Here is a 22595-nt window from a genome sequence, read left to right as displayed (position 1 = left end):
CTTACAAAAATAAATGAATAAATACATCAGACAGTTCAGTCTATTTTAAAGAATTCTTTGTAAATTCCCAGGGTGCTAGTGTTTTTTTTCTGTTAAGGATAAATTCTAATGATTTAATATATTTTTCAAATTCCATCAGAAAGATTTTAAAATGTGGGTGTGGTTTTGGTATATTTATTTTTGTGTATATGAAATTTTCCAAATAAAATGATCAAATTTACAACAAATTCTAAATTACGAATATCATGTTCAAAATATGTAATTACATTTTGAGATGTTATAGTTGTTTTTTTTTTATTACTTTTAGATCTGATATATTTTTTTCAATTTTAGACCAGAAGTTAGAAGAGTGTTCACAAAGAAAGAATAAGTGTTAGAGTGGTTTCAGGACAAGAATGACAAACGTTACACATTTGTTCCACGTCAGAAAATCGAGACCAAATACTTTTCTTGTTGAATGTTTTTGTTTTTTTTCTCAACTTTATTGAAAATATTCAGGTATACAAAACACATAAATTTTGAACAAACGAGCATAAAGATGTCAAAAACAAAAAGCATTTGAGCAAATAAATTTAAGAAAAAAAAAATGCATAGATTTAAAGACACACAGCAGAATAGACAAATAATAGGATAAAAAAAACATATCTTACAAAATAAATAAATAAATACATCAGACAGTTCAGTCTATTTTAAAGAATTCTTTGTAAATTCCCAGGGTGGTAGTGCTTTTTTTTCTGTTAAAGATAAATTCTAATGATTTGTTATACTTTTCAAATTCCATCAGAAGGATTTTAAATTTGGGGTATGTTTTTGTATATTTATTTTTGTGTATATGAAATTTTCCAAATAAAATAATCAAATTTACAACAAATTCTAAATTGCAAATGTCCTGTTCAAAATATGTAATTACATTTTGAGATGTTATAGTTATTTTTTCATTACTTTTAGAAGTGATATATTTTTTTCAATTTCAGACCAGAAGTTAGAAGAGTGTTCACAAAGAAAGAATAAGTGTTAGAGTGGTTTCAGGACAAGAATGACAAACAGTTACAGCTGTTCCACGTCATGCTTTTATTTTGATGCCCGCTCACCTCATTTCCGGTTTTGCCTTCTCTGTCACAGTTATGGGAAGAGCTGCGCATGTCAGTTACAGGTCTGACCAGAGGAGGGCGGTGCCGCTTTAAGGAGGGCCAGGTCACGTGGGACGTCAACAGGTCCAGGTGCAGGTCCAGGTCCAGGTCCAGGTGCAGGTCCAGGTCCAGGTCTGAGCCTTTGTGTCGGATTTCAGACGGTGTTCGGTAGGTTGTGTGGGGGTTGTGTGTGGAACTCACCTGTTTGTAGCTGTTAGCATTAGCCTGTTAGCTTCAGAGTGACCGTAGGTTTAATGGAGTTGTAGTTTTATAGCTCATGTTAAAGTCTTATAAAGTTAATATTTAATCACACTGACGGCTATAAATGACGGTAACTGACATGTGCAGTTTAGTATAAGGAAATGACAAACTGCCAGAGATGATCAAAGGTCCATTCAGCTGCTTATGTTGTATATGAGTGACCTTTGACCTGCGAATATGAGTGACCTTTGACCTACAGATGTTTTCATCCTCCATTTCCCACACATGGACCAGAGCACAGAGGTCAAACATACGGTCCAGGGGCCAAAGGGTCCAGTCTGGGATGAGTTTTTGAAATGCAAAACAATGACACTGAACATACAGGGTGGGGAAGCCAAATGTACACTGAACATTTAGTTGTTTTTTCTCAGCAGACACTACGTCAGTTGTTTTGAACCCAAACATATACTGATGTCATAATCATACCTAACACTATTATCCATACCTTTTCACAAACTTTTGCCCATATGAGTAATCAGGAAAGCAAACGTCAAAGAGTGTGTGATTTGCTGAATGCACTCGTCACACCAAAGGAGATTTCCAAAATAGTTGGAGTGTCCATAAAGACTGTTTCTAATGGAAAGAAGAGAATGACTATGAGCAAAACTATTACAGAAAGTCTGGAAGATACTATTAAAGAAGAATGGGAGAAGTTGTCACCCCAATATTTGAGGAACACTTGTGCAAGTTTCAGGAAGCGTGTGAAGGCAGTTATTGAGAAAGAAGGAGGACACATAGAATAAAAACATTTTCTATTATGGACATTTTCTTGTGGCAAATAAATTCTCATGACTTTCAATAAACTAATTGGTCATACACTGTCTTTCAATCCCTGCCTCAAAATATTGTACATTTTGCTTCCCCACCCTGTATGAACAATAAAGGATGTTAAAGTCATTTTAGTTCAGGTTCCACATTCAGACCAATATGATCTGAAGTGGATCAGAACCAGGAAAATAATAATAATAATAATAATAATAATAATAATAATAATAATAATAATAATAATAATGATGATGATGATGAGAATAATAATGATACTACTACTACTACTACTACTACTAATAATAATAATAGTAATAATGATAATGACAACTCCATTTTTTTCTCTTTTGTTTTAGTGTAAAATAGTAAAAGTCCAGAATGTGGAACCTGATCTAAAATGAGTTGGACCCCCCTGGACCATAATCTGAAATGTCCAAGGACACCTACAAGTCTGACTGGATAGTGCATGTCAGGGCTGTCCCACCCTGGTCCTCCAGATCTACTACCTGTATGTGTTAGATGTTTCCCTCTTCAGTCTTCTGCAGAGCTTGATGATAGGCTTCTCATTTGAATCAGCTGTGTCAGAAGAGGGACACATCTGAAACATGCAGGACAGTAGATCTGGGGAGGGGGGTTGTGGCCCAGTAGCACTCCCAGTTCCCAGACCCCCCAGTGAATGAACGCTGCATCTCCATCAGTTCCACACATCTGTCTGATGGTGTCATCAGTTTTGCTCCTGTAATGTCCACCATGTGTTTCTGTTGACAGTCATGTTCCCTGTGGACCTGCTGTCAGTGGACCACACTGACCTGACCTCAGCGGCCCAAAACTATCTGTCCACTCTGGAGTCCAGAGCCGGCGCTGAAGAGTGGTTTCGGTCCTCAGCAACTTCAAAGGTACCAGATACTCTGGAACAGGGAAAAGTAAAGAGAAATTAACCCTTTAACCTAGGGCTGTCAGACATGCATCCTGGGGCCCAAATGCGTCCCCACCAAAGGTTCCACTCCGACCCCTGGGATGAATTTACAAAGTATATAAATTCCACAGTCAAGGCTGTGGAACCCATTTTAGTGTGGGTTCCACATCCAGACCAATCTGATCTATAGTCAAATAATAACAGCAGAAGAACCGACAAAAAAGAACGACTGCAAATTTACTACTGGGTTTGATGAGAAAAAATAATATTACACTATGTCCATAAATAATGACAACTACAAATGTTTGTCTTTGTTTTAGTGCAAAAAATCAATTTAAATTCTGAACATATTTCCATTTCCAAACTCTCCTGTACCAATAAAATGTGAATAACCTGAACAAATGTGTCCAACCTGAAATGTCTGTATTAAATTCAGTCCAGTTTGAACTCTTTTCTTCCTGTTCCTCAGTGTTTAGTGTCTTTGGAGATCTGATCCAGAATGCACATGGACTAATGAGAAGTGGAGGAAGAAGACTGAGAAAATTACACTGATTTTACTGAAGAAATGTCAGTTTTTTCAGGTTATTCACATCTTTTTTGTTTGGATAGTTTATAAAAGTAAGTATTTTCCGAATTTATTGTGGTTTTTGCACTAAAACAAAGACAACAATGTGCAGTTGTCATTATTTCTAGGTTCTTCTGTTATTATTTGACTGGTTCGACCCACTGCAGATCAAGTCAGGCTGAATGTGGAACCTGAAAGAACATGAGTTTGAGAGCCCTGCTTCAACCCCTGGTTCCAGGTAAAGGTCCACACATTAACTCTTTAACCCCTGGTTTCAGGTACAGGTCCACACATTAATCCTTTAACCCCTGGTTCCAGGTAGAGGTCCACACATTAACCCTTTAACCCCTGGTTCCAGGTAGAGGTCCACACATTAACCCTTTAACCCCTGGTTCCAGGTAGAGGTCCACAAATTAACCCTATAACCCCTGGTTCCAGGTAAAGGTCCACACATTAACTCTTTAACCCCTGGTTTCAGGTACAGGTCCACACATTAATCCTTTAACCCCTGGTTCCAGGTAGAGGTCCACACATTAACTCTTTAACCCCTGGTTCCAGGTAGAGGTCCACACATTAACCCTTTAACCCCTGGTTCCAGGTAGAGGTCCACACATTAACCCTTTAACCCCTGGTTCCAGGTAGAGGTCCACACATTAACCCTTTAACCCCTGGTTCCAGGTAGAGGTCCACAAATTAACCCTATAACCCCTGGTTCCAGGTAAAGGTCCACACATTAACTCTTTAACCCCTGGTTTCAGGTACAGGTCCACACATTAATCCTTTAACCCCTGGTTCCAGGTAGAGGTCCACACATTAACTCTTTAACCCCTGGTTCCAGGTAGAGGTCCACACATTAACCCTTTAACCCCTGGTTCCAGGTAGAGGTCCACACATTAACCCTTTAACCCCTGGTTCCAGGTAGAGGTCCACAAATTAACCCTTTAACCCCTGGTTCCAGGTAGCGGTCCACACATTAACCCTTTAACCCCTGGTTCCAGGTAGAGGTCCACACATTAACCCTTTAACCCCTGGTTCCAGGTAGAGGTCCACACATTAACCCTTTAACCCCTGGTTCCAGGTAGAGGTCCACACATTAACCCTTTAACCCCTGGTTCCAGGTAGAGGTCCACACATTAACCCTTTAACCCCTGGTTCCAGGTAGAGGTCCACAAATTAACCCTATAACCCCTGGTTCCAGGTAAAGGTCCACACATTAACCCTTTAACCCCTGGTTCCAGGTAGAGGTCCACACATTAACCCTTTAACCCCTGGTTCCAGGTAGAGGTCCACACATTAACCCTTTAACCCCTGGTTCCAGGTAGCGGTCCACACATTAACCCTTTAACCCCTGGTTCCAGGTAGAGGTCCACAAATTAACCCTTTAACCCCTGGTTCCAGGTAGCGGTCCACACATTAACCCTTTAACCCCTGGTTCCAGGTAGAGGTCCACACATTAACCCTTTAACCCCTGGTTCCAGGTAGAGGTCCACACATTAACCCTTTAACCCCTGGTTCCAGGTAGAGGTCCACACATTAACCCTTTAACCCCTGGTTCCAGGTAGAGGTCCACACATTAACCCTTTAACCCCTGGTTCCAGGTAGAGGTCCACACATTAACCCTTTAACCCCTGGTTCCAGGTAAAGGTCCACACATTAACCCTTTAACCCCTGGTTCCAGGTAGAGGTCCACACATTAACCCTTTAACCCCTGGTTCCAGGTAGAGGTCCACACATTAACCCTTTAACCCCTGGTTCCAGGTAGCGGTCCACACATTAACCCTTTAACCCCTGGTTCCAGGTAGAGGTCCACACATTCACCTCCTCTGTCTGTGTGTCTGTGTAGGTTCGTGTAACTCCACAGAACATCCGGCATCTTCAGCTGTTTGACCGACCCAAGTGTGTCCTGTTGGCTCTTCATCAGTCAGACGATCCCACACAAGGTTTAAGACGCCTCACACTAGATCCCAAACACACACGTTTAGACGCTGATGCGTGGTCCTGTTGTTCCAGTGGTGGCCGTGTACCTGCCTGACAGGTGGTGGGCTGTGGACGATGTCCTGAGGACGTCCAACGCATCTAGAAGTGGTTTCCAGTCGGTAAGCCCAGTGTGAATGTGGATGTGAGGCGTTTAAAACTGTACAGTGGTTCAAATGGAAAGGCTCCTCAGGACCAAAGTATGTACGATAAATACAACACTCACACACAGATGGAAGTACCACAGTTTGGCAGACGTTTCCACCGTCAAAACTGTGTGGAAGTAAACACATTCGTTCTTTCATTCAAATTAGGGGATGACGTCATGTAGCAACTTGTGGAGACTTTAACAGATCCATGCATACTGAGGAGGTGGAAACAGTGAGTCTGTTTACGTCCACACCGATACTCTGATCATTATCCCATTATTATTGATCATGTAAACAGGATAATCTGATCGGCTTTATCCAATAACAGCAGTTATCTGATGAGGAGAAATTAACACACCTAGATTTCACCCCAATGCCCCGATGTCTTCACACATGTAAACAGGTTCATCTGATTGATTTCAGGTTTTGTTTTTTACATCTGGACAGGTAAAAAAAAAAAAAAAATCTATATAAACTGAAGATACACAGCGACACCATGAGCTGAAGGAAAAAGGTAAACAAATGATGAAATGAAATGAAGGATAACACCAACATGTGACCTATTCTGTAGTCTGATTAGCTCCTCCCACATTAGGACAGCTAATGCTAACACTGTAGGTGTTGCCATGGTAACAAGACAAGACCGGATGTTTTGGAAAGGACAGGAAGTGTACATCTTGCGTCTTAACGTACATATGTACTCACATAATGGACCTAAACATGTAAACCAGGGTTTACGATTATCGCATTTCTGAAGTGACGGTAAACACGTTGTATCTTATTACAGCAATTATGGGATTACTCCGTTATCGGATTTTTGCAGTCATGGAAACGGGCTCAGTGATAATCCAAGGGGATAGATAGATAGATAGATAGATAGATAGATAGATAGATAGATAGATAGATAGATAGATAGATAGATAGATAGATAGATAGATAGATAGATAGATGTACTTTATTTCCCAGACTGTGACGTTCTAGTGCAGCAGCAGACTGACAGACATACAATAAAAATACAACAGAAGATCAAACACTGTACATAATAAATTAGAAACATAAACGGGTCTGAGTAGAATGTGGATCATAACTGTAATGAACCAAAATAAAACTAATGTTCAGATTTATGTGATTTATGTGCAGAGTGATCAGACAGAGGTGAGTTTATTGTCCAGGGTCATTGAATGTGTCACAGCGGTTCAGTCATAGTCTGGAGGAGGAAGAGAGGGGGGGGGGGGGGGGACGGGACAGGGACAGATGTACTTCCACTGCGGTCACAGGGATCATCCACCCATCCAGGTCCACCCATCCAGGTCTACAGGTCTGAGTCACAGGGGTCAGAGTGAACCACCACTGGTCTTATCTGTTTACTGTGTGTCTGCTGTTACTGTCAGTGTCCTGTTGTCCTCTGACACTGATAGGAGCCGAGTCATGGTTCCTCATAGTTCTGTGTCTTCCACACCCACGCATGACATCATTCATCCTCCACTGTGTTCATGTGAACGTACAGGAGCTGAAGGTGGTTTACTGATCTGATGATCCAGATGTGGGACATTTATGATCAGACTGGACTGACGCTCCCACTGTTTATGTCTGTAGACGTGTGTGGGGGGGGTTACCCACAGGGACCCGCAGGGACCCACACAGACCCACAGGGACCCATATGGACCCACAGGGACCCATATAGGCGCCACTGGGACCCACATGGACCCATATGGACCCATATAGACCCACATGGACCCATATGGACCCACACAGACCCACATGGACCCGTGTCGTCCTCACCTGTACTGCTGTGTTCAGGGTGTTTCTAGGCGTGGCTCTTAATATCTAATCAATAACAGTGTTATGTCATGTGTGGGTAGAATGGGACTGTGGTTCCACGGTTCTCTGTCTCATTTATGGGATAGTTATGTCCTTTCAGTTTGTCAGAAACACTCAGCACATATCATATATTCCAGTAATGTTGGGTTTTTATGACTGAATCAGGATATAATATAATATAATACTGTACTTGTCTGACTTTTTCCCACTGTTCCTGTTTCCTGTTGGTCCACTGTGTCTGTCAGTGTGTGTTTTATGACTGTTATTGTAAACCAGGACTGTCCAACTGATGTGTGTTCAGGTTCCACACACACACCAATATGATCTGAAGTGGATCAGAACCAGGAAAATAAGAAAAGAATAACATATCAATAATATCAACAGATTTTTCTCTATGTTTTAGTAAAATGACATCATGAAAATGTTTACTTTTATAAACTAACCTTAAAGAATGTGAATAGCATGAACACATTTTTTAAATGAAAATAAGTACATTTTTACCAATATTCTGCCTCAGTTTACCATTTGTACATGTTCATTCTAACGTACAGATACAGAGGACCTACAAATACACAAACATGTAATAACAGACAGAATATTGGTCCAATTACACTGATTTATATGAAGACGGTTCATGTTCATATTTGGTCAGATTCTTCACATTCTTTGTGAAAGGATAGTTTACAAATGCAAACATTTTCAGGTAATTTTCCCTTTTTTTTTTACACCTAAACAGAGAAATAATTGTATTTATCATTCTTTAGAGGTTATTATGATATTATTTTACTGGTTCTGATCCACTTTATATCAGTCTGGGCTGAAGTAGAACCTGAACTAAAATGACTTTTAATACTTTAAGTGTAAATTTTGCGTTTTGCTAATTCCTCTCATGGACCGGACTGGACCCTTTGGTGGGCTGGGTTTGGCCCGTGGGCCGCATGTTGACACCTGTGATCTAAACTAATGGACGTCTGATTTGAGATTACATATAAGGTGTAAAGACATATGAAGAGGTGGTGTATACACGGTAGAAAACTGTAGCAGGAGTACAAACACATGTTTACTGTGTTTTTGTTTTAAACCCCCCCCCCCATCCACAAGGGGAGGCAAGGGCTATTGTTTTTGGTTCAGTTTGTTTGTTTACACTTTAGCAGTAAAACTATTGGTTGAATTCAGACCTAATTGGGTTTATAGATTACCGGTGACCCAGAATAGGGTAACCACACATCATCCCCCATTACTCTCAACACTGGAGCTCCTCAGGGCTGCGTACTGAGCCCTCTGGTGGACTCACTGTACACATATGACTGCGTATCCACATCAGACAGTAACGTCATTATTAAGTCTGCTGACGACACAGCCTTCGTGGGGCCCATCTCCCACAATGATGAACAGGCCTACAGGACGGAGGTCGTCCACCTGGAGAACTGGTGCCAGGAGAAGAATCTCCTGTTGAACGTCAGCAAAACTAAAGAACTGATTGTGGATTTCAGCAGAAAAAGCAGAGGGTCTTCCATCCACTGCGCATCAGTGGGTCTGAGGTGGACAGAGTGGACACTTTTAAATATGTTGGTGTGACAGTCACACAGACCTGTCTTGGTGACTTCACATTCAGACCACTGTGAAGAAGGCCAGACAGCGTCTGTTCCACCTCAGACGCCTGATGGACTTCCAGCTCCTGTTAACAGTGTCTGGAACTTTTACACCTGCACCACTGAGAGCATCCTGTGTGGAGCATCAGCATCTGGATGGACAACTGGACTAAGCAGGACTTCTGTGTCCTCCAAAGGGTGGTCCGTTCAGCTGAGCGGACCATTAGATCCCCCCTCCCCAACCTGCAGGACATTTACATCCACAGATGCAGGTCAAGGGCTGAGAAGAACTGGAAGCAGCCGAGCCGTCCTGGAAACTCTCTGTTCTCCCTGTTGCCGTCAGGCCGACACTATCACTGCATAAAAACTGACACTGAGAGGATGAGGATGAGAAACAGTTTGTTCCCTCAGGCCATGGTTTACTCAACTCTGAACTTTAAACTGTAAACTACACACTGCACTACACACTGGCACCTTTTACACATGCACCTTGTATAATGTATAACAGTGTTCCTTCTGTTTATTTGACTGATTATGTATATGTACATATATTTCAGAACCTTATTTTTATATTGAACCTTCATTTTTATTTCTTTTTTTTATTGTACCTTTTATTTTTTAATTTTTTTCTATTGAAACTGTATGCAGGTCTGTATAAGGCAAATTATGGGAAATTGATTGTTCGAATTCAAAAAGATTTACAGAGATGGGAAATATTGCCACTTTCTTTTTTCAGTAGAATTGAAACCATCAGAATGAATGTTCTTCCCAGGTTTCTGTATCTGTTTTTATCCCTTCCTATCTGGATCCCTGCAGTTAATTTTAAAAAGATACATAAAATGATTTCTGCTTTTATTTGGCAACAAAAAAAACCTAGAGTTAAATTCATACAGCTAACCAGTAGTAAAGCATGTGGAGGCCTTAATCTACCAAATTTGAAACTATACTACTGGGCAGCTCAACTACGTGGAGCAGTGGAATGGATAAAACAGAATAAAGAGACTACATGGTTAACTTTGGAGCAAAGTTCATGCCCTAGATTTTCACTGCAGGCTTATGCGTTTTGCTCAGCAGCGTTATGGACCAAATATAAAATTACAAATATCTGGATGAAATGCACTCAAAAAGTTTTGAGTAGTATTAGAAAACAGATAAACACTACTCAGTCTATATCTAGGGCTATGAAAATTTCTTACATCATAGATTTTTTGCCTGGTCGATTGGATTTACGGTTTCATGAATGGGAGAGGAAGGGTCTTATGGTTATAGATGATTTGTTTGAGGGAGAACATTTAAAATCCTTTAGTCAGATTCAGGAGAAATATGGTTTGATTTCTTCTGATTTTTATAGATTTCTGCAGTTGAGAAGTTATTTGATGTCACATAAAGAATGGTCACTTCTTCAAACACAAGCCACTGACTTGGAAAGGTTTTTCATAAAGATCATGAAAGAAGATAAATGTGACAAGATTGTGTCAAATCTTTACAAATGCTTACATGTGAATATATTGGGGAGTACTCTTCAGGTAAAGGAGAAGTGGGAACTAGAAATGAATGTTGTGATTGGGGACCAAGAATGGGAACAATTGTGTGAAAATGGACACAAACTGACTAACAGCCCAACATGGAAAGAGTTTATTACCTCCGCCAAGGAGGTTCTGTTTTTGCCAAGGTTTGTTTGTTTGTTTGTTTGTCTGTCCGTTAGTGTGTAACATAACTCAAAAAGTTATGGACAGATTTGGATGAAATTTTCAGGGTTTGTTGGAAATGGGATAAGGAAGAAATGATTAAATTTTGGTGGTGATCGGGGGTGGGGGGGCCCACGGGGGGGCCCATTTCCAACAAACCCTGAAAATTTCATCAAAATCTGTCCATAACTTTTTGAGTTATGTTGCACACTAACGGACAGACAAACAGACAGACAAACCCTGGCAAAAACATAACCTCCTTGGCGTGGGGGGGGGGCCCACAGGGGGGGCCACTGATCAGCCTTGGCGGAGGTCTGCGCTCTCTGAGTGCTTCTAGTTTGGAAAGTGAACGTTAGATATTTTAAAACCCCATTTATTATTTCTAAGTTTGACAAAACTAAAACAAATTGTGTGCTGGAGACATTGTGGACAAATTGGAGATCACACACACATTTTTGGGATTGTCCAAAACTTAATCTTTCTAGGAGGGAATTAGGGGGGAACTTTCTAGAATACTACACACTTACATTGAATTTGACCCACTGATTTTTATCTTTGGAGTGCTCCCTGCTAATTTTTAAATAAGGATAAAGAATATCTTTTGAAAATTCTTGTCTTGGTAGCAAAAAAAATGATAACTGTATCCTGGTATAAACCACTTCCTCCAACAACAAATCAGTGGAAGGAAAGAATTGTGAGGGTCTATACAATGGAAAAGATAACAGCACACCTAAACCTTACCACTGATTTGTTCAAGAACAGGTGGAATCCGTTGATAATCCATTTGGATTTGATATTGTAGCATTTGAGAGGTCTGACGCTGGGGGGATTTTATTTGTATTTTTATGTAATTATTAAAATAATTGTAGGCAGATATATTAGGTGTGCAAATAAGACCTTGTAACAGTACACTGATTTGAGGTACCAGTTTGCCGAGAAGTTATGTTTATTTGTTTATTTATTTGTTCTTTTTATGTTATAAAGATATGTAGCTTTCTACATTAAGAATATGTAAGGATTGTACATATTGTAAAGCTTGAAATATAAATATGAATAAAATTTTGTTAAAAAAAAAGAAAAGAAACTGTATGCAGGTACAAAACACATTTCACTGCACATTGTACTGTGTATAATTGTGTATGTGACAAATAAAGATGATCTTATCTTATCTTATAGATGTGATTATATTTTGGGAAAACTAGGTCAAAGTTAAAATTTTTTGTGAATTTTTAAAATCTTTTTTCTTCCATCTCTTATAATGGGTGAAATTAGAAATGTCTATTAAACCATCAATTTTGTTTCAATTTACTTCAAACTTGACACATATATAGAGTCAGTTGATATGACATCAGCACACACATAGACATGATGACATCATCTGGATCCATGACAAAATAAGCTACAGTAGGTGCGAGGGGCGGGGGCTTGTTGTGCCTGAAACCACTTGTTTATTTGGTTATTTACTCATTTTGTGTTACCTTTGTGTATTTATTTATTATGTGTGCAGGTATGTATTTATGTGCATTTTTTGTGAGAAATGACAATTGTAATTAACAATTGACAAGATTCAAAGTTATTATTTTTTCATCCAGCCTTCTACTGACAGGAAGATAAATGATTGACAGTTGTGTGAAGAAGGGGTGGGATTAAATAAGTTTAGGTTCCTTCGACTCTTTTTCCAATTTGTGCATTTAGTCATTTTATGTTATGTTGTTTCATGTTTTCTTGAAATCTGTTTTATTTGGATCCACTCATGTAGGATTATTTATTTTATTTTATTACATATTTGAATTAAACTGAACTGACATGTTTTGTGTTTCACAGTTGTGTTTGTTTTTTCTTGCTACTCCACTCACTTCCTTTTGAATCTGTTGTTCACTTTTCAACTGTTTTTTCTTTCCTGAATGGAAAAGATTGAATTGTTCTGGTTAAAAAAACAAAACAATCCAGAATAGTTTCATACTTTGTCTTTCAGATCCTTTAATCTTGTCGAATGCATCAGAATCATCCTTTCTTATGATGTCATCCTAACGATGGTTTTGTGCATTTTTTTTCTTGTGTTTTTTTCCTTGCAGGTGCAGTCGGTGATGGAGCGGGTTGTGGTGTTCCTGCTCAGTCAGGTGGTGGACAGGCCTTTACAGGAGGAGGTGCACTTCTACCCCCACCCCCCCACCGAGACCTGCAAACTACTGTGGAGAGAAGGAGAGGCAGTCGGCTTCTACAGCGTCAAACACAAAGGTAAGTGATCGTCAGCCACGATGAAGGTCTGTGGAAATACGGAGTAGACCTGAGGACATGTCCTGGTCTCCTATAGGACATGTTCTGGTCTCCTATAGGACATGTCCTGGTCTCCTATAGGACATGTCCTGGTCTCCTGTAGGACATGTCCTGGTCTCCTATAGGACATGTTCTGGGTCTCCTATAGGACATGTTCTGGTCTCCTATAGGACATGTTCTGGTCTCCTATAGGACATGTTCTGGTCTCCTGTGTGTTTGGATGTATTCTAATAACAGGTGTGTGTGTGTGTGTCTCTCTCAAATCCATAATTGTGTCTCTAAAATCCCTTTGGTCACTGCTGCTGCTGCTGCAGGCATCTGCATGAACCACCCTGCAGCAGCAGCAGCGCAACCCTCCATTTCCCACAATGCACGTTGTGACACAAAATTCCGAAGTTGCCCGAGTTCCCTCCCAGCTCTGAATGTAAACACATGGTTTTGTTTTTGGTGGATGGAACTAAGAAACTGTCACTGTAATGCAAGAGATTCAGGTGAGTTATCACAGAAAGACTTACAGATTCATGATACTGAGGATATGACTGAGGTGTGACAGATCTGATGAAAAACTGGTCACGAAAGTCTCCCACAGCTTTAAGTAAGAGACCATCCTGTGTCTCCCAGAGGTGACTGGTGTGTGTTTGTAGGCAGTCTGTGGTTCACACGTGTCTGGTGTGTGTTTGTAGGCAGTCTGTGGTTCACACGTGTCTGGTGTGTGTTTGTAGGCAGTCTGTGGTTCACACGTGTCTGGTGTGTGTTTGTAGGCAGTCTGTGGTTCACAGGTGTCTGGTGTGTGTTTGTAGGCAGTCTGTGTGACGGTTGGAGCAGCCGGTGTTACCAGTTAACGGTTCTGGACACGCTGTTGGTGAGGAGGCGCTGCAGGAGGAGCGGCCTGGGCCTTCACATCCTGGACCACTTCTGCAACACATTCTACTCTGAGACGTTCTGGGAGTCAGCGCTCCACTATCAGCCAGCATGGTGTCAGGTAACACAACAACAACAACAACATGGTGTCAGGTAACAACAATGACAACAACAACAACAGTAAACACAACCACCACCTGACAGCTGAAGGCATATTAACTCCACAAACCCTTATTCATATGTCAGTTAAAAACCAGGAACAGAAATAATTCATATTTCAGGTACGTGGTTGTTCTGTTGAAGATGTCTGTTTTATCTGTGGTGCGTTTCCGATTTACAGGTTCTGTGGTTGGTCCCTGAAGGCACCATGGGTTCGTGCTTTCTATGTGACTGATTCATTTAATGTCAGTTTGACATAAACTACAATAAAACTTTCATTTTTAGACATTGTTAATTTATTTATTTGGCTATTTTTCATATGTGACACTACCTTTGTGAACAAACAAATATTAAATCTGTAATGTCCACATTTCCATGGACACATTGTGAAGAGGTGTTTTCACGGTTTTTTGTCTTGTTTTTCAAATTGGACTTGGGAGGACCTCAGCTAATGGGGATCCTAGAAATAAATAAATAAATAATAAATATAGACACGTGATTTTCACTTTCAGGGCCGAACATGTTCATCCCAGATGAGTCTTATTCTCATGTTGTGCACATGTTTGGTCCACATTCAGCCAAATTTAATCTGAAGTGGTAAAATAATAACAGAATATGAAAATAATGCCACACTCCTAACATTCCTCTATGGTTTACAGTGAAAAAAGTAACATATGAAAAGATTTGCATCTACAAACTATCCCTTAAAATAACTGTGAATAACATGAAACCATCTGAATAATTGTACCAGTATCTGCCTCCGTTTGTCGTTTACACATGTGCATTAGAATGTACAGGCCACAGTGGGATTCAAATTTATTAAAGTTATTCACATTTTTATGAAATGATAGTTTGTTTTATATAAATACAGTTAAAATGACATGAAAATGTTTACGAAGAGAAACATTGGAGTGGTCAGTGTTCAGTGGTTAATATGATAGTAGTATTTTATTTTATTGATCTGAGCCATTCAAGATAGCATTACATTTTACAAATTCATCCCATGGGCCAGACCCTGCAGTGGGCGGGGCCAGACCCTGCAGTGGGCGGGGCCAGACCCTGCGGTGGGCTGGGTTTGGCACTGCTGACTTACACTTGTATTCCAGACTGCTAAGGGTTAATGGTGTGTGTGTGTGGTTTGTGTGTGTGTGTGTGTGTGTGTGTGTGGTGTGTGTGTGTGTGTGTGTTCAGTTTGCAGACGGTTCCTCCACAGACACACAGAACACAGAGAACGTCTGTATGAGGTGGAGGCTCCTGGAGGATGGGCTCAGAGACGCAACATCTGGATCAACATCCAACTGGGACGCTACGCCCATGGTGAACTACACACACTGACACTGGGACCAGGACCTGGACCAGGATTAGGACCAGGGCCAAGACCAGGATCAGGATTAGGACCAAGACCAGGATCAGGACAGAGATCAGGATCAGGGCCCAAGGACCAGAATCAGGATTAGGACCAGGATCAGGACTAAGATCAGGATCAGGACAGAGATCAGGATCAGGACCAAGATCAGGATCAGGATTAGGACCAGGACAGAGATCAGGATCAGGACCAGGATCAGGACAGAGATCAGGATCAGGATTAGGACCAGGATCAGGACAGAGATCAGGTTCAGGATCAGGATTAGGACCAGGATCAGGGCCAAGATCACAATCAGGACAGAGACCAGGACTAGGATCAGGACAGAGGTCAGGATCAGGACAAAGACCAAGATCAGATCAGATCAGACCAGACCGGTTCGGACCAGATCAGGTCAGATTAGACCAGATCAGACTTTTTGATCCACTGTGGTGAAAGTGCAGGTTTTCCATCAGTGTTGAAACAGACCAGAGTCAGACAGGAGGACTCTAACAGCCTGTCATTTAACTGTTTCTGTGCGTAGTATTTCAGTATTTACAGTAAGTTACACATGAAGTTCATATACTGATATGATGTGGTGGGTTTACTGTGAACTGTTTTATAGATGGAATAAATAACACCACAACACATTCAACACTGAATTAGAACTGCTCCTTCTATAGTTACAAAGAACGATTTGAATGAATGGATTATTTTAAGCCAAAGGAAGTCAGAAGGAAAAGACTGGGTTGTTTATCCAGCAGCTGGAACTGTATGAACAGGACGGTCTTTTCTCTTTAACTTCATTCATGTGTTTTTCCAGGTATTAATAAAGACATCAGTTTAATATCAGCAGAAACGGAGCAGAAGGAAGAGGACGACTCATCTGAGCAGGTGAAAACTGCACCCTGTCCAAACGACACGACACAACCAGCAGGAGAACACATGTTCAAAAACAACCCACATTTAACATAAAGGACAGAAGAAAAGGACTTTCAGGTTCTGGGGCTGACTGAGTACAACTGTTCCAGATGCATACAAAGGTCTGCCAGTCCAACTGTTTCTGAAGGATCTAAAGCTCTGCAGACACGAATGGAAACAACACATGACATGTTCAGTCCAAACAGGAGGCGGAGCTAGTGTGGTCACAGCGTTTGGTTTAGAATGTACAACAAACATGTTCAGTTTTGAAAGATGGAGCGGATCTGGATGGAAAAGCCTGAGTAGGTTCACCATGACACCACAGACCAGTACTGAAGGAAAGGGACAGCAACAGGACCAGAGGACACACTGTGGACACGTGTTCTGGACACATGTTCTGGACACATGTTCTGGACACGTGCTCTGGACACATGTTCTGGACACGTGTTATGGACACATGTTCTGGACATGTAGAAAATGGAAGTGTTTCTGGGAAAAAAGCTTTTTGAAATAATTGAGGACATTATGACTAATTCCTAAGGACGCCTAGTGTTTTTGTTTTTTTTGCTCAGGCTGTTCCCTGCAGACGTATTAGAGAAAGCAGACAAATACGTCTGTAAAATTCTTAGAATTGTTTCCAAAACAGCTGATACTAGGACCTGTGTGCAGACAGATGGACCTGTGAGGATCAGTGGTTCTAACAGAGGACCTGGACTCTGTGGAAACACTGATGTATTATCTGCAGATCAAGAACATACGTTCATAAAGCACTGGACTATGAACAAAAGCAGAACCACCACTGTGTGTCCTTTCTATATTTAGTGTTCAAACACTGACCCCTGGTCTCTGTGTTCTACTGTCTGTAGGTAAATGATAAAAATAAAGTAGAACTAGAACAGCACTTGGAGAGCCCCCCCCCCCCACACACACACACACACCACACCACACCATCCAGGTCACCACTAAAATGTAATCATTTGTTCTTGTGCCAGAATCAACATTTATTGAAAATTTCAATCCAAATCCGTCCGAACTTTGGAGTTCTCTTTGTAACAGACAAACAACAAACCCTGAGGAAAAACAGAACCTCACTGTTTCACAAACCATTTCAAAAGAATTAAGTTTGCTATTTTAGGTGTAAAAAATAAATAAATAACCACACACACACACACAGGTGCTATAGGATGTATACAGGGATATATTCAGACAAAGGTTGGTGGCTGTGAGTATTGTTCTGTCTTTTTGACTGATTCAGACTGACCTGAGTCTGCTGCTTTATCTTTACATCATCTGTACCCAAGGAGGTTCTGTTTTCATCAGGGTTTGTTTGTTAGCAAGAGAACTCACAAAGTTCTGGACGGATTTGGATGAAATTTTCATTAAATGTCGACACTGGCACAAGGAACAAATGGCTAAACTTTGGTGTGGATCAGGGGGTGTCTGCCGAGGCGGAGGTCTGCGCTCTCCCAGTGCTTTTGTACTTTTGTCTGAGTTAATTCTCAGATGGTTCTGTTTTGTTTTTCTTGTAGGTTCTGACTGGAGCAGATGACGCCCACCTCCTCAACAGCTCCGTGATAAATTCATCAGAACAGTTTGAAGTGTGTGGTCGGAGCCCAGATGGAGGCTCCCTGAGCTCCAGGTTCTGTGGAACAGGATGTGGAGCTCCAGCCCACGCTGATGATCTGGACGCGGACGTCCCACTGCAACACCAGCCAAGTCCCACAACACCAAGAGGAGGGGGGTCAAACGAGTCCACCCTGCAGAGGACACGGTCCACTGAGTCCACAGGAAGTTCAGATTCTGGATTTATGAACAGATCACATGGACCTTTAGATCCATCCACTGCTTCAGTTAGAAAATTGATGGTTTTGTACAGTTAGTCATGCTTTTGTTGCCAGATTTATCAACTTTTCAGTTCATTCTAGCAACTTTTTATCTCCTAAAAGCTCCACATTTAGCTGCTTTGAGTAGAATTTGTTTGGAAACTTTTATCAGCTTTTGTAAAGTGGCTCAAACACCAAAACACCCATTTTCATCCTGTAAATCAGGGGTCTCAAACATGCGGCCCGGGGGCCAAATGCGGCCCGCCAAAGGTTCCAATGCGGCCCCTGGGATGGATTTGCAAAGCATAAAAATTCCACAGTCAAGGCTGTGGAAATCATTTTAGTTCAGGTTCCACATACAGACCAATATGATCTACAGTAAATAATAACATAATAACCTACAAAAAATAATCACTCCATATTTTCTTCTTGGTTTGATGTGAAAAAATATTACACTACACCTATAAATAATGACAACTTCAAATTTTTGTCTTTGTTTTAGTGCAAAAATAACATTAAATTATGAAAAATTAACATTTACAAACTATCCTGTAACAATAAAATGTGAATAACCTGAAATGTCAAGAAAATTAAGCACAATTTTAACAATTTTTTGCCTGTTACTCAGTGTTTAGTGTCTTTGTAGATCCAATCCATACTGCACATGTAGAAATGATAAATTGAGGCATAATATTGTTAAAATTGCACTTATTTTTCTCAAGAAATTTCAGCTTTTTCAGGTTATTCATATTTTTTTGGTTTGGACAGTTCATAAAAGTAAGTGTTTTCATAATTCAATGGGGGTTTTTTGCACTAAAACAAAGACAAAAATTGGGAGTTGTCATTATTTATAGGTTATTATGTTATTATTTTACTGATGCGGCCCACTGGAAAACAAATCAGGCTGAATGTGGAACCTGAAAGAAAATGAGTTTGAGACCCCTGCTGTAAATGAAGAACAGGCTGATGATAGATGACAAAATGTAGATCTGCAGCTACAAACTGGAGCTGAAGACACTGAAGGCCCACAGGAGCCCGGACCCTGGAGCCCGGACCCTGGAGCCCGGAGCCCAGCTTCCTGCAGGACATGACGCTGTGACGTGGAGTTGGAGCTGGTGTTAATGAAGTCAAACTAAATGACACACCAGCATTAAAGAACATGTAAACAGCAGAGGAGTGGAAATGTGCATTCATTTATTTGTCGGACCTGATGAAGAGCATTATTCAGAAGTAGATCTGTGGGGGAGGGGCTTGGTGTCCCAGTTCACTGTGGTTTAAGCCCCTCCCAGACCCACAGGAGGCGGGGCTTGGAGGTCAGAGCACAGCTTGGTTCTGTAAAGTTCTGGAAAAGACACTAGTTCCATGATCCTTCAATGGAACTGGAACCACCTTCACGCCCCTGAAGGGTTTTCAGGGGCCCAGGTGGAAGGAGGTCCAGCCTGGATCAGACACTACTGGACCACTGAAACCCAGTACTTGAAGTTTCCTTTAAACCCAAAGCCAAAGAAATTCATTTTAAAGTTCTGGATGGAGTCGATCCCTCCAATGATCTGATAAAACAACGATTTGGTTTTGAAACAAACACCTGTTTTCTGTGATGAGACTGAAAGCACAGTTCATTTATTTGTCCATTGTATGTACACTGACAGTCCAGAGAAACTCTGAGGTGTAAATGTGTGCAGATTTCTACTTGTCGTTGGTTGTAGTTCTTCATAGTGTATTTCCTGCTGCCTTAGTGCTGCTCGTTCAGATCATGATCAGGTGTCCTGTTGTCTCGGTTCATTGCACATGGGTCGGTCTGTTTGCTAAAGTGGACCAAATACACACTGAGTAATACTCAGTGGGTCTGTGCACAGTCTGAGGACTGGTTTGGAAGGCCCATATAAAGGCCCAGAAAAGGCCTCCATTGTTAGTCCAGTGAACGCATCATGCCACGACTGTCACCTGAACAACGTCTGCGGGTTGGACCTGGGTTTGGAGGAGGCCGGTGTGAGCTCCAGTCATACAGCCAGGACTATGGGTGGGCTGGTCCCAGACCTGGAGGAACACCACAACAGCACAGGCTCTGATGAACAGAGATCCGGGAGAGAGACAGGGACCACTGCAGACCAGGACCAGGACCAGGACCGCTACTGTTGGGACTGTGTGTTTGGCAGGTGCTGTTTTCTTTTAAGTTTTTTGTTTTGAAATTCTTCTTGAAACTTCAGATTTGTGTTTGTGTGCCAATATCCTAAACAAGTGATTCATATGGAAAAATTCCAGTTTAGGGTTTCAAAATAAAAATTATGTCGAAAAATATGGTCTCAAAGTTTTCATTGACTGTGAGTGTATGTGGAAGTGTTTGAACTGGACATTTAATTTACTTCACACAAACGTTTGCCTTCCTGAAGAACTGTCTGTAATGGTCATTACTTATGGACATGTACTGGACAATGTCAGACAGCTGTTTACTAAATAACATCACTCTGGGTCAGTTTCACAAACACAAATGTAAACATCTGAAGATGAAACCCACATTTTCCAGTTTCCATCATGAGTTCCTGCTCTGTATGAAAACTCAGTCACATGCAGAGTAAACCTGCACTGAAGCTTCTGTCATTACTGAAGAATAGAATTTATACAACCAGCCCTAGCCCCCACCTCATTTTATTTTTAAATTTTTTTTTTTTTTTAGTTCTTTTTTTATTTTTTTCTTCCAAAATTGCAGTCTTCATGGTTGTTCCTATCCACACCTGTGCCTTTGTATTTCTTTAATATGGATGCCATGTTGTTGTATATTGTATATTGTCAATTAAAAAAAAAAAAAAAAACTACTGGCCCATTGACTGAGAAAATCAGAGCTGAATTTTATTTTTTTTCCTAAAACAGTATGTTAAAAAAAAATTGGCTCTGTTTTAATTATTTTTTTTTTATTTGTATTTAATTATCGTTAATTCAGAAAAAAACTGAATTTAATTTTTTTATGTGAATGCAATAGACTTCTGTATTTAAGACACTCCCATCCGACTGTGGAAACAATTTGTGAATCTGCTGAAATGTATTTATTATTATTTCAGTGCCTGTTTTTTCATGTTTTATCAATATGAATATTACATTATTATTTTAATGCCTTGAGGTTTTGTAAATGTTGATTTATTTAGTGCTTTCACATTTCCTGTTGTCTCTACAAGAAATTGTTTTTTTTTTCTTCTTCTTTTTCCCAATAATGTTAATAATTACTGTAGCGGCTATTTGTCATCTAAATGAAATCAACTCAAAGTGACTGAACTTCAGGTTTATGCTGTCAGAACTACAAAGTCCAGACCACAGATGTGTTTCAAGTGGTTTATTTTGAGGATTTTGCAGCAAACAACAACTAAGGCCTTTGTGTTGTTGTTGTGTGTGTGTGTGTGGTGGTGTGTTGGTGTGTGTGTGTGTGTGTGTGTGTGTGTGTGTGTGTGTGTGTGGTGTGTGTGTGTGTGTGTGTGTGTGTGTGTGTGTGTGTGTTTGGTATTAAACCCTAGGCCCACCCAGGTGCATGCTGGTCTAACTTGGTGCTCCTGTTTCTGCCCAGGTGCCCATGGTCTAAACCAAGAAGAAACACAAAACTAAAGGTGCTAAATACTACAGAATGAAAGCAATAACCACGAAAATCCACAAAATATTTTCTAAATATTTAACAAGAAAAAATAAACAATTAGCAAAAATACTAAATTAGCAAACAAAAAAAGGTAAGTTAACTTTGAACAAAAAACTAAACAAATAGCTCCTACAATCACAAATAAATAATAAAATAAATACAAAAAACCCCTTCAGTTTTCCGTCTCCGCCCTCACAGATGTGTGTTCGGTTCCTGCGGGTGTAGAAACCTAACGCACCTCCTCCTCCTGGAGCAGGAACCGGAAGTGAAGAACTGGAACAAATCACGGAAAACACAAGAGCTGGAGAGTCTGCAGAAAGATGAGCCGCATTTACCACAACACGACTTTACAGAATAAACCAGTTCACAATGAGAGGCTGGAGTACGGGTTCAAGGTGGACCCGGACCACAGGTACGGACCCGGACCCGGACCCAGGAGGTCCAGACCTGCAGGGTTCAGCTGATGAGGATGATGAGGACTAGGGTGGTCCAACAATGTGTTTTCAGATTCTTTGGATTCGAACCCTGCATTTGGTTCCATATGTGGACAAATGAGTTCAGTCCAACTTTGATGTAAATTCCTTCATATTCAGAGGTGTTCCGGACAGGAGCAGAGGTGTTCCGGACAGGAGCAGAGGTGTTCCAGACAGGAGCAGATGTCTGTGGACTAGAACACAACTGTCCAAGGGAAGAAGGCAGATTAGAACAATCTGTCCTTTTATTCTCAAAATC

At 40.8% G+C, this 22595-nt stretch overlaps 1 protein-coding gene across 1 annotated transcript; it reads left to right on the top strand.

Moving 5' to 3' along the window:
- Positions 1–1171: 1171 nt before the first annotated feature.
- On the top strand, positions 1172–18192 carry LOC115416438 (protein FAM169B-like; the record flags this gene model as incomplete). Its single annotated transcript, XM_030130209.1, is given in 10 exon segments — positions 1172–1298; positions 2925–3052; positions 5481–5577; positions 5648–5733; positions 12937–13099; positions 13939–14079; positions 14082–14120; positions 15350–15475; positions 16324–16394; positions 17951–18192. Coding segments are annotated over 9 exon segments (1091 nt in total), but the record flags the coding sequence as incomplete, so codon positions are not given.
- Positions 18193–22595: the final 4403 nt, after the last annotated feature.

This window comes from Sphaeramia orbicularis, unplaced genomic scaffold, assembly GCF_902148855.1.
Source record: "Sphaeramia orbicularis unplaced genomic scaffold, fSphaOr1.1, whole genome shotgun sequence".
Classification (NCBI taxonomy): Eukaryota; Metazoa; Chordata; class Actinopteri; order Kurtiformes; family Apogonidae; genus Sphaeramia; species Sphaeramia orbicularis.
This window is presented reverse-complemented; position numbering and strand designations above follow the sequence as displayed.